At 36.4% G+C, this 12,461-nt stretch overlaps 1 protein-coding gene and 1 long non-coding RNA gene across 2 annotated transcripts in view; one reads left to right on the forward strand and one right to left on the reverse strand.

The window, feature by feature from the left end:
* The window catches only part of LOC132121540 (uncharacterized), a 190,796-nt gene that overhangs the window by 115,001 nt on the left and 63,334 nt on the right, over window positions 1–12,461 (reverse strand). The window lies entirely within an intron of this gene.
* LOC132121536 (sclerostin-like) lies at window positions 3,739–7,915 on the forward strand. The gene is made up of 2 exons (XM_059531037.1): window positions 3,739–4,028; window positions 6,432–7,915. Exons 1-2 carry the CDS (start codon window positions 3,797–3,799, stop codon window positions 6,821–6,823), a joined length of 624 nt encoding a protein of 207 aa, XP_059387020.1. The 5' UTR covers window positions 3,739–3,796; the 3' UTR covers window positions 6,824–7,915.

The following is a 12,461-nucleotide window of genomic DNA, read 5'->3' on the forward strand; positions in this document are numbered from 1 at the left end:
AAGACACTGAAGTCTCAATATGGGTGCCATAAATCCAAAGTTGCAAAAATCAACCAGAAATGTAATAAATAGCATTAAACACAATAAGCTCTAAACAGAGTAAGACTAAAATAGATTTGTGGCATGTGTTTTGTCTTCAAAATAACACTTTTGACTACACAATTTGTGCATAAATAAATAGCTTGGTTGGCTGATAACAAAAATGACCTTTTAGAGTGACCTCTGACTTATAGGAAACCAAACCCAAGAAGGTTATAACAATATATCAGCACAAAGAAGGATTTACATACACATCTTTTGTCTTTGGCAATTCATGACAAATCAACAGCATTGACAAAACAGACGGAAGGAAAGTCCACACTACTGTGAGGTGTCTGAAACCTGTCCCTTCTCAAAGCAAGTTTATTTTCTTAGCACAGTTTCTTCAGTGTGGGTGGCCAGTTGGAATATCTTTCCTGCTACTCTGTCATCAGCTACCTTCACATGACAGCCAGTGGCATGACCTTGTTTATTAGTCCTGCTTATAATAAGTGTTTATTGGATTAGATGCCAGAGAGCAAGATTATTTTCACATGCTTATTATTTGGTTTTATTGATCCTATAAAAAAGCAAACTTGTGGAGCTTTTTGAAACATGCTCTTGAAATTACTTCCTTTTTTCCCCCTCCCTCTCTCAGAACCCAAATAAATTCCTGCATGCCCAGCAGCTGAGCCTTTTTATACTTTAATGGCTAATTAATGCACCTTTCTCAAGCATTCTGGGAAGAATTCCGCTCCACCGGAAAAGCACATCATCATTGTGTGTTTCTGCAATTAAAAATCTGCTTTCAGTTTCCACATATACATTCAGAGACACTTTCACTCTGAAAATTAACACCCAGTGAATGAGTGATTCATGTACTATGAAAATGGCTTTAGGCTCTTGCAAGCAGTTGCAAATATCACATGAATTACTGATACACATATTTAGGGTTTTCCGTCAAAGATTAAAACATTCAAAAATTTTAACATCTTGTGAAATCAAGCGACTTTTTACACTCTCTATTTACATTCCAAGTACAATGCTGTTACATTTAATCAATCTCAATAAAAAATATATATCTTCTGAATGGGGCTAGTAAATCCTGAGCACAGCATGATTGTCATTTAAAAAAAAACAGTAACTTTACATTAAAACAATAGTTTGTCTAAAATTTTAATTTTGCTGAATTTTTTTCACCCTCAGGGCATCCAAGATCCAAAGGATATGCAGTTTTTAATTCATCAGAATCAATTTGGAGAAATGTAGCATTACATCACTTGCTCACCAGTGGTTCCTCTGCAGTGAATGGGTGCCATCAGAGTGAGAGTCCAAACAGCTGATAAAAACATCACAATAATCCACAAGTAATCTACACAACAGCAATCAATCAATAATGTCTTGTGAACAGAAATAAATCTGCATTTAAATATATCATTAAGATGTTTTAACTTCCATTATATTGCTTTTTCCAGTGAAAAGGTCTCATCTGGAGAGAACCAGGTGAGAAATATACACCCATCAAGTACATTTACAAGTGAAAACAGTTTATACCAGTTGTGCTGTGAGAGAAAAAACAGGGGATAGACTTTTTTTTTTTTTACTAGTGGAAGCGATATTATGGATAGAGGACTTGTATTTAATGGTTTAAATTTAAAATGCCTTAACGATGGACTCATCTGCTCAGAGTCGAGCACATCTTGCATGGCCTGAGGGTACATTTTCCGCAAACTTTTTCAGCACTTTTCAGCAGCCAAATCATCAGAGAATTTCAAGATTGCAAGTTGTTTTGAAAAATCTCACTTCCAGAAGTCCTGGACCAGATTTGATTAAATAAAACAATTATTATGGAAAACTATCTGGATTGTAACAAAGTGAATCAGAGAACAATGACGCACAATATTTCTCAATAAGATTCTTTCATAACTACTTAAGTTATAGTCTTTCTCGATTCCCAATTTTTTTCTATCAGCATGCTAGCTGCAGCTACACTGCCAGCCTGTGTGCTTAAGTTGTAGGAACCATCAATGCATAAACGGACGGAATAATGTGCTAGGTGATCAGTGTTTATGAATGCACTTGTAGCAGCACACATCGAGTGGTTACAGAGCAGTTAACACATGGACCCAGTGGTCAGAAAGGTTTGCCTAGACACACTGTGAAACCACAGCTGAGGTTTCTGCTGCTCTTAAACTCAAATGAACTCTTTAAAAACATGATTTAGACTTGGAAGTGCTTTTAGTATGATTCAGCTAGTCATGGCTTATTTAAACATCTAATGTGCTTCCATTTCCATTAAATTTTCAGACTGTTGTTTTCAACAGCTAATCATGACAAATGCAAATGACTTGGTAGATTGAGAAGTGAAGTATTACTGTAAGATTATATGTTCATGAGCTGCAGGGGAGCTGTACTTTATAAATCATGGATAAAAAATGATCCATACATTTTTTTTTCTTCTGTAACATTGCACAGATGCTTCATTTATAATAATATTTGCAAGAACTGTATTTCTAAATGTGACATCAGTCCCCAGGGCAGCTTAAAATAGTGTAACTTATGCATTTGAATGAAGAAATCGATGTTTTGGTGCTGAATGGCTCAGTTTACCACATATTACTTAGTATATTTATGCCTGGAGACTGTGTTTTCTCTGCACAAACCCAAAGAGATATAAAAACAGCCAGTGAATGACAGGGAAAGGACATAGGCTACAATCAGACTAGGCCTGTGGTGGACATTGTGATCTTCATGATGACAGGATGAAAAGAAGAGTCACAATAGATCTCAGAAGTATTCCATCTATCCTGTTTTTTCTTTGCCAAAATGGTTTCTAAGCTTGAACTACTGGCGGACACAATGTAACAGAGTAGCATTAAAATTTGTTGCTTAACCAGTGTAATGCAAACTGAGATATTTTCTCTCTTTTGCTTAGCTTATCGACAGGGCGAAGCAGTATCCCAGAAATAATATCATGTCAAGGTGTTTGTTTGTTTGGGCTCCCTCAAGAGGGCAGTGTTCGTACAAAGCGATGCATTTAATGTCAGACAGTTATGTGCCATAAAGCATCTGCATCTAGTTCGCGTCACACTGCTTATTCATGTTAATCTTTAATTTATACTGTCAGACTGCAAATGTGTCCCTGATATATTTGCACGTAAACAGAGTAAAAGAAAGCCAAAACAAAAGATTTCAAACAAGTATATAAAATATTTTTAAACGTTTCAGCACTGATTAAACTTATTACAAGTCAGTCACAGCACGTGAATTTCACCGGTCGCCAAATAGGCTAAAACAAACACGTTACCTTCGCGCGATTTCCTTGTTTAAAAACTTCCATTTACATTCAAGTCAAGTCATTGTACAGTTTGCACAGTTTCTAAAAAAAAAAAAATAATAAAAATAATAATAATAATAAAATAGTAGGCTATACAAAAATGACTGAAAACAATGATAAGTGTCCAAATTTCTGACTGGCTGTTTGAGGTTTGATCTATAAGTAAAGACGAGACAGTATGAAACAGCAGTAAAGACTTGCTGTCTCATTTCTGGTGAAAAATAGATGACTTTTCTCTCTCAAAGTTGACCTTAGACTTCTGCGTGTGCCCCTTCCTTCCTATCAGTTTCTGAATGAGCGGCTCTGCCTAAATCCCTCCCACTTGCGCTAAATTAACTGTTTTTTTGCAAAACCTGTGGTACTTTAAAAAGGCAAGCCTCTCACGAGGAGAGGAAACCCGGTCAGAGCTTGCCCGCTGAACGTCTCGTTCTCTGTGTCAGTATGCAGGTGTCTCTAGCGCTCGTGCACTGCGGCGCGCGGCTGTTGCTGCTACTGGGATGTTTCACAGCTGCGCACGGATGGAGAGCTTTAAAAAATGATGCGACAGAAATTATACCTGAGTACACGGAGGACACGAATAGACCCGAGGAGCAGATACAGCTTTATGACAACAACACATTGAACCGAGCTAAGAACGGAGGAAGAAGGTCATCAGGCAACTCCCGTACGTATAGTAAGTAAAAAGAAAACGAATCTTTAATTAAAAGCATTGAGCTCTATCAAAGCAGATCAACACCAACACAAACATGTACTAACCAATATATCCAACCTATATATATATATATATATATATATATATATATATATATATATATATATATATATATATATATATATATGTATATGTATATGTATATATATATATATATATATATATATATATATATATACCGGTATATATATATTATTTTAAGATTATTTGTGGGTTATTTTCCCTTAAAAATTGGGCCGTATCTATCAACATCAAGACATTGAAAGAATATGTAAATAATTATTTTGAATTTTATTTCAGCATTTTTTAAGCAACTTCTTAAGTAAATTTTACATTAGTGATAAGATGTTTTATGAAAGTACAGCTTGTATTAAGTAAAGTAAAATACTAAAAATAAATAAAATATATTTCAACACTTTCAAGGAATAGGCCTATGTGTCTTTTAGTAGGTACGTTTTTGCATGTTTGCAAGTTAACAAAATTTGGGTACTGTGTGTTTTAATATGTCTAAAACTTAGGAGGAATGAAAAAGAAATAAGTGTCAAATGTAATTAGACAATTTCCGCTAGATAGATCTGTTATCTAAAATGGTTTAGCAGCTGAAAAGTTCATGGGGTAACTAAACAGCAACTATATGTAATAATATTTGCTCCAATAATATTTAATAATGTAATTTCTCCAACCAGTGACTTTGAAAATTTGCCTTGTATTTTATAGTGTGAGGCGTATATGCAGGCTACACATTCAAACACCATTTACTTCTACAAAACTGGATATTCCTATATTGGCTCTAAACAGATGTGGCCGCTTCAAAATAAAAGCTCTATAATAGTTCTGAAAGAATGCATGCCGTTCCACCTTTTCACCAGAACAAATGATGCATTTACTTCGATAACCCTTTTTTGTTACTGAATCCCCAATTTGACATAATTAGACAAGGTTTGCCTTTCTATAACCATCTAAATGCAACAGCATGGTTTCAGCACAGTTGAAAATGTGAGAAGTTATTCTATGGGGTCATTTCTTCAGGGCATTGCCACAATAGAGAATGACTCCCACCTGTGAAAAGTAAAACTACTGTGAATTCAAACCTACACTAGTTCTAACAATATGTGTGTGACCGTGTATGTTAATGTCAAAATTAATAAAAAAGTCTCTTAGAGCTTATTTCCAGAGCACAAATCAAGACTCTGCCAAAAAAAAAAAAAAAAAGAAACAATGAAAAGAAAAGGCAAATGCAAAATCTGGGGAGGTGTTTGATTAATTGTCTAATTATTTTTTTGCTAAATAAATACACTGATTACTTCCAAAAATAATAACAACCTCCATGAACAGAGTAATGAAATTATGGCAATAACAATAAACAATACAAATGATTAAGGATGAAGCAATTCGTAATGTCAACCAGAGATGCAAGATAATTTCGGATATCTAATTATGTCAGTGAACACCCCTAAATTCATGTTGTGTTTAAGCATAAGGAAACAGTTATTCAGCCTGGCATGTAGGTTATATTCGCTCATTAAGGGGTGGAGAAAGATATCACACTCTCATGTGCTGCTCTTGAAGGGGTGACGTGTGGTGTAGTCTCTCTGGTGGTCAGTTTGGGGTCATGTTGAGATATGTTCATCTTCCTCTGGCTCTCGTCCTGCTCCTCATAAAACATCAGATCAGGTTTTCTGAGAATCAAGGGAGGCTGAACCTGAACTCATCACACACATAAATCCTTTGTTCTTCTCCACGAGGGGAGCTGCAGAATGAAACCGATCTTTCCAATCTCAGTTTCATCTCACATATCATTGTCAGTGTGTTTTCTGAGGAGTTTTAGTGAGTTTACGATAAATTCAAAAATCTTATTCTAAAAAGTTAGCTCTAACACAGAGAGTCCGAAGTCTTTCGATCCTGTTTACAAGCAATCAGTCCGTTCTGTACAGAACAATCTGGTATGTTGTTTAGCGTCTGTGGGTTTCTAATTTTTTGGGATTCTCATCAATTTCACCATCAGTCAAGAGCACATCTACTACAACTTGTTAGCCAAATCCAAACCAGAAAAAAAATAAATAAACACATCGTACCGATATTAAAATATTTTATCATGCATTTCCTTGCTAGCTGGACACACAACAGATTTTTCTGGGAAAATCAACAAAGTCAGCTTTAGAAAATTTACTTGAATGCCTGTGTGAATAACAAAATATGAAAATAAAATCTGTTTTGCTTATTGTAGCTGCGAATAGTCCAAAATCCAGTATGTCATACAGGCTATAATAATTACCAGCTCTGGTAGCTGTGTTTTATTTAAAATGTTTCCCTATACCATTTTGTAAACATTTAACTTTGTCTTGGATGTCCTCTCTTTCCTAGGAGCCTCTGAACTAAGCTGCCGGGAGCTGCGTTCTACCCGCTACATTACAGATGGATCTTGTCGCAGTGTCAAACCTGTGAAGGAACTAGTGTGTTCTGGTCAATGCCTTCCAGCTCACCTTATGCCAAACTCAATTCTAAGGGGAAAATGGTGGAGAAGCAGTTCATCCGATTATCGCTGCATTCCCGCGCACTCCCGCACCCAGCGGATACAGCTCCAGTGTCCTAACGGACCCAACCGGACATACAAAATCCGAGTAGTCACGTCTTGCAAGTGCAAACGCTACACTCGCCATCACAACCAATCGGACATCAAGGAGTTGTCCTCCAAGAAGCCCCGACGCAATAAGAAACACCGTAGCAAAGTGCCATCAGTCAACAGCAATTCATAATGAGGGGAAACATACACTGATACAGAAACTCTCTCCTGCACACATACAAATACAACTATACACATATGCACACATATTTCAGAAACTGTAATCCTCAACTACAAGGGAAGGAAAAACACATTAGCTTTTAAGAAAGCTTGCCAACAAGTTTCCAGTGTATTTCAGATGTCCCACTGTTTGTATGTGCTCTTTAGCCAAAAAAGTCCCAGTTTAATCACAGGATGCCAGTGGACTAATGGACACTTGAGTAAAAGACGTATGCTGTTATGTGAGATTAGTTCAGGGAATGTGATAGTTCATGAAATTTTGAGGAAGGAGGAATAACTCCATATATTCTTGCCCAAGCAGTTCATTTCAAGTTTGAAGTTCATTGAAAGGGTAAGCTAACTACGGGGAAACACAATGAGCACTCAACCGATCCACCAAGCGCTCATGTGAATGTTTACGTACCAGATTTGTCCTCCTCTTTTGGGACTGGGAGCAGCGTGTGATTTGACCGTCCAGCCGTGTCGGGCCCAAAAGACACACCGCTGCTGACAGATCACTAAGGCCCAGAATTCTTAACCTTGGTCAATTTTCCCAGCCCGCGAGTCCTTTTGACGGGCTGGGGAGCCGAGCCAATCACCATGTGAGTTTCTGCAACTTCACATTTCCACATGAAACTGATCGGAACTGGCAGTTATGGAGAGTTAGAAAAGTTGTGTCAGCCCTCCGCGGTCCAAGTCCCTGGAGGTCAAGAACCGCAAACGATATTCCTGTGACTTGTCCTAATTACCAAATAGTTCCATTCCTGTGTTTAGGATTTGAGTCATAAAAAGCTATTTCCTCTAAACGTGGTCAGTTCCTGTTTGTTAGAACACCCGAAAAAGAGGCCCACATGTGTGCAAGAATCTGCAGCAATTCCTCGCGGGCAAAGAACCTTTCTGCACCCTCCTTCAATGGAAACCATTTGGAGATATTCAGCTATCTGAAATCGCTAGCGGGTTACCTATTTCTATTACTGAAGTCTTTAGCAAAGATGTCATCCTTCTTGTCTTGTGACTTGAAAAGGAGAGACAAATCCATGAACCAAACTTTGAAATTGTGGTCTGGATGTTGTGACTTCCCTGCCTTTTTTTTTTTTAAACATAGCTGACAATATTTGCTTATTTTTCAATTGTGTGTTTTGAAATAGCAACAAGAAGGTATTTTTATAATGTAAGCAGACTTGCCATGAATAGAAACTTGTACATACTGTACCTGTGTGGCCTCATTGAGTGCTATCCTTCTCCAACGGATGGATAAACACTCTGTCCGACCAAAAGACTGTTACAAAGAATGAATTGCGTATTTATTTTTTTCTATTTCATCATTTAAATTATTTATGCAATCTCTTGTAGAAAATAATAGCCATTATTGTACTATATGTAATTATAGTGAATTTCATAATGAAAAAGAGTACATGAATAAAGTTAAGCAACGTATATATGTGAAAAGAAGTGTGTTTGTTATCATTCTTGTCAGACTGCTTTGACAGATCCTTTCTCCTCTCAGGCTGTAACTGCACGCTAAATCCATCCCTCAATGAGCCCTCTGTAAACAATATTCCACAATTAGGAAGTAGAGGCTTTGTAGCCCTTTAGAATGTCTAAGACACCTTTACAAAAGGTGAGAACAGGAAAGAATCCCCTCGTCAGACAGGAACAGTACAGTCACAACAGAAATAGCTATTTTCATCCGGTGTAGTGAACTCAACCCACAGGCTTCCATTCATCTGTTTGTTTTCTAAGCTTGCAGAGTCTGAGCCATAGATTGACAAGGAAATGTGTATTGGCGGACTTGTTTTTGTTTCACACTTAAGTGCTTCCTCATGATGAAATTCTCTTTATTAGTCTAACTGGGTCCAGGCTGCTAAGTACACAAACTACATGTAGTCATTATGCAGTAAAACCAACAAATTTGCTTTTTTTATAAGTTAGAAGTGTTTCTTATATTGTGACTAAAAGATGAAACACTGGGGAAACATTTCTAACATTCTAAATTAAATGCTTTTTATTTCTTGTATTTCTATACATCATCAATTGATAACATATTTGAATTCAATTCTAATATAATCATCCCAAATTCATGGCCACTTGACATGCCATGCTTTCGCTCAAAAGTAGCTGGCAGGTAGAAGCATTTTCAAGTAATTCAAGAACAAGTGCTTGAACGTGTCACTTGAGTACTTCCTGAATAAATTGATGCTGACAAAGCATCTGACCTGAGTTACGGCCGCTGTTTGCAGGCGTTACTCGGCAGGGACCTGGCACGGACCTCCACAGCAACAGGGAAAGCAGGAGTGTGTGAGAGAGGTCAGCTGAAACTCACTCCTCAGTGAGTGTTTAACACTTTTTTGCCTGCTCCACAGTATCTCAGACGCCACAGCAATGCTCAGATGCTTAACTCCTCCAGAGACCTTGTCGGTTAGATCAGGCAATAGCTGGGTATGATCTTCTGAATGTAATAAAAAGTTGTTTAAAATTGATTCTTAATCATACTTTTGTCCTTTGGTCTATTTTGATCAGTTTCTTTTGGTAAATAATGTAATATAAATACAGAAGATATTGGCTATGGGACATTTATTATTTTTATTTTCACATTACTTGAAATCTATTAATAAAAATATAATAATATCTAAAATACAATTTTTATGTGAAATAATATAAAATAGTATTTTTAAGTAAAATTACTTTTTTTTATATATATACAAAATATGTGACTGAAGTAATTTTTTTAAAAAGCATAATAGACTATGGGACTACAATAAAAGAATTCAAAAGTTTTTAAATGAGTTTTTTCAATTTGGGTTGAATTTGATCCAAAGACCAGGCGGGCGCAGTTATTTAGGACAATAGGAGGGTTGGGAAAATGGGGAGGCTCTAAAAGTGTCATATAAGTTAACACTTTTAGCCACTTGACTTTGACTATAATGTATTGAAGACATTCATTGTTGAAGTCATAGCTTGACCAAAGATGACGTCTTTACCTTCCAGTTGCTCAAAGCACACAGGTTGACCTTTTTTTAGGGGTACTCTGTGGACTTCCAACACATGATGGTGATTAAAATCTCACTGAACTGAAGATGTGTACTATCGAATGAAATTCAAAATGTAGTTCTTTTGAGGTTGCATAGTACCTAAATAAGTTCATGCTGACAAAGCATTAGTCTTTAGACAGTCATTAATGAAGGCACTGATCTTCATCCAAATGTAAGTAAAATAAAACATCTGATCAGCTGATTTAGATATTATGTTAGAGTAGATGGTTTCTGTTATTGCCAAAAACCAAAATACCTCAGTGATATATTTTTCTGTGATGATTGCTCTGTTAGCTGGGATTATGTTGTAAGTTTTGGCTCAATCAAAAAAAGTAAAGGTCAAATTCTCACAATTGAGAATTCTCACACCTTCTAGACTTGTATAATGGCCCAACTATTGTTGTCAGTGTTCAAGTTTTTCCAAGGGTGGGTGCAGTATATTTTCTGAGCGTAATGTTATACAAAAGGAACAGAAGTTTGTCAGGAGCCCAAATGCATGAAACAAAAATTCCCCAACGTACACTGCATCCCAGAAGTCTGAGGCCACACTGAAACCCAGGGATTCAAAATCTACAATCTGAAAATAAACATGAATTAATGAGATTAAGTGTAAATGAGGGGGTTAAATTATATAAAGATGAAATATGTAAGATTATACTGTATATACAGCTGTTCATGACTTTGGGGTCTGTAAGATATTTCAAAGTCTCTTATGCTCATCGAGGCAGCATAGAATACAGTAAAAACAGTAAAATTGTGAAATACTATTACAGTTTAAAATAACTTTTCCATTTAAATTTAAAAAAAAAAAATTTTTCCCCCCTGTGATTGCAAATCTGAATTTTTAGCAGCCATTACTCCAGTCAGAAATCATTCAAATAATCTGATTTGTTGCTTAAGAAACATTTCTTATTATTATCAATGTTGGAAACAATTGTGCTGCTTAATAAATTTATGGAAACCATGAAATGTTATTATTAATTATTATTATTATTATATGTTTTTTATTTTTTTATTTTTGATGACTATAACAGCATTTAAACAGCATTTATTTGAAATCTAAATCTTTTGTAACACTGTCTTTACTCTTGATCAATTTAATGCACCCTTGCTGAATAAAAGCATTTCTCTCTCTAAATAAATAAATAAACAAACAAATAAATCCTACTATCACAAAAAATTATGGTAGTCTATGAAAACGCAAATTGGTTAATTTTCACTATTGTATCCGTACAGGAAAATCCCAATCAAAGAAAAACAAAACAGCGGGAGTTAAAGGAACACTCCACCGTTTTTTGAAATAGGGCTTATTCACATTATTTCCTACATTTAGATAGGTGGGCAAATGCATTTTTGTGTCAGTGCATGTATTGTTTTAGTTTGACTGGGTCGGCGTTAGCTTAGCTTAGCACAATGAATGGAATCCTTTGTTGCCAGCTAGCATGGCCTGAGTAAAAGTGATCAAAAAAATTTAAAAAACCCACCTAATTACTTCTTGTGGCCTGCGTATTCACAACGAGTACAAATAGCGATCCAGATTAACACTAGGCGATTTCCTAGGCAGATATTGACTTGGGACTATATTATGGGGAAGCACAGGCGAAGCACTGCTATTTCGGCGCAGAGATATCACGCAACACATGAAATCCCACGAATTCCGTCAATATAGCGGCGTGCAACGCGTCAAAAAAAACAGAAGAAGAAGAACATACCGGCGTGACCTGCACCGAGTGTCTTTGCTTTTGGATGATTTATTTTGAGAAGTTACAGCAAACATGGTTATTACCTGCATAGCAAAAGGTTGTGAGAACAAGCAAAGGACATACACGAATGTAATGTTTCACAGAATTCCATCTAATGTGGAACTGAGAAATAAATGTCTAGCAGCTCTGGAGATCTGTAGTTCAACGCCTCTCAACAAAATAAAGCAGTATCGTGTTTGCGAAGAACAATTTATGTTGACGGAAGTCGTGGGATTTCATGTGTTGCGTGATATCTCTGCGCCGAAGTAGCAGTGCTTCGCCTAAGCAGCAGTGCTTCGCCTGTGCTTCCCCATAATATAGTCCCAAGTCAATATCTGCCTAGGAAATCGCCTAGTGTTAATCTGGATCGCTATTTGTACTCGTTGTGAATACGCAGGCCAAGAAGTAATTAGGTGGGTTTTTTTTTTTAATTTTTTGATCACTTTTACTCAGGTCATGCTAGCTGGCAACAAAGGATTCCATTCATTGTGCTAAGCTAAGCTAACGCCGACCCAGTCAAACTAAAACAATGCATGCACTGACACAAAAATGCATTTGCCCACCTATCTTAATGTAGGAAATAATGTGAATAAGCCCTATTTAAAAAAAACGGTGGAGTGTTCCTTTAAAGACTCAAGGACATAATAAGTGACAATAATTAGATACATTAACAAAACACAACTGGAAAGAATAAAACAAAGAGCAAAAGGACACAAAGGACAGGAAAAAAGGAAATTAAAGAAAATTCAGGGCGCTCCAGAGAAGAGTTTAATTTCCAAAGTCAAACACATGTGGTCTATGACGGATGCATTTGGATACGGATGTTTGTTCCCCATCA

The sequence above is a fragment of the Carassius carassius genome, chromosome 39, assembly GCF_963082965.1.
Source record: "Carassius carassius chromosome 39, fCarCar2.1, whole genome shotgun sequence".
NCBI lineage: Eukaryota > Metazoa > Chordata > Actinopteri > Cypriniformes > Cyprinidae > Carassius > Carassius carassius.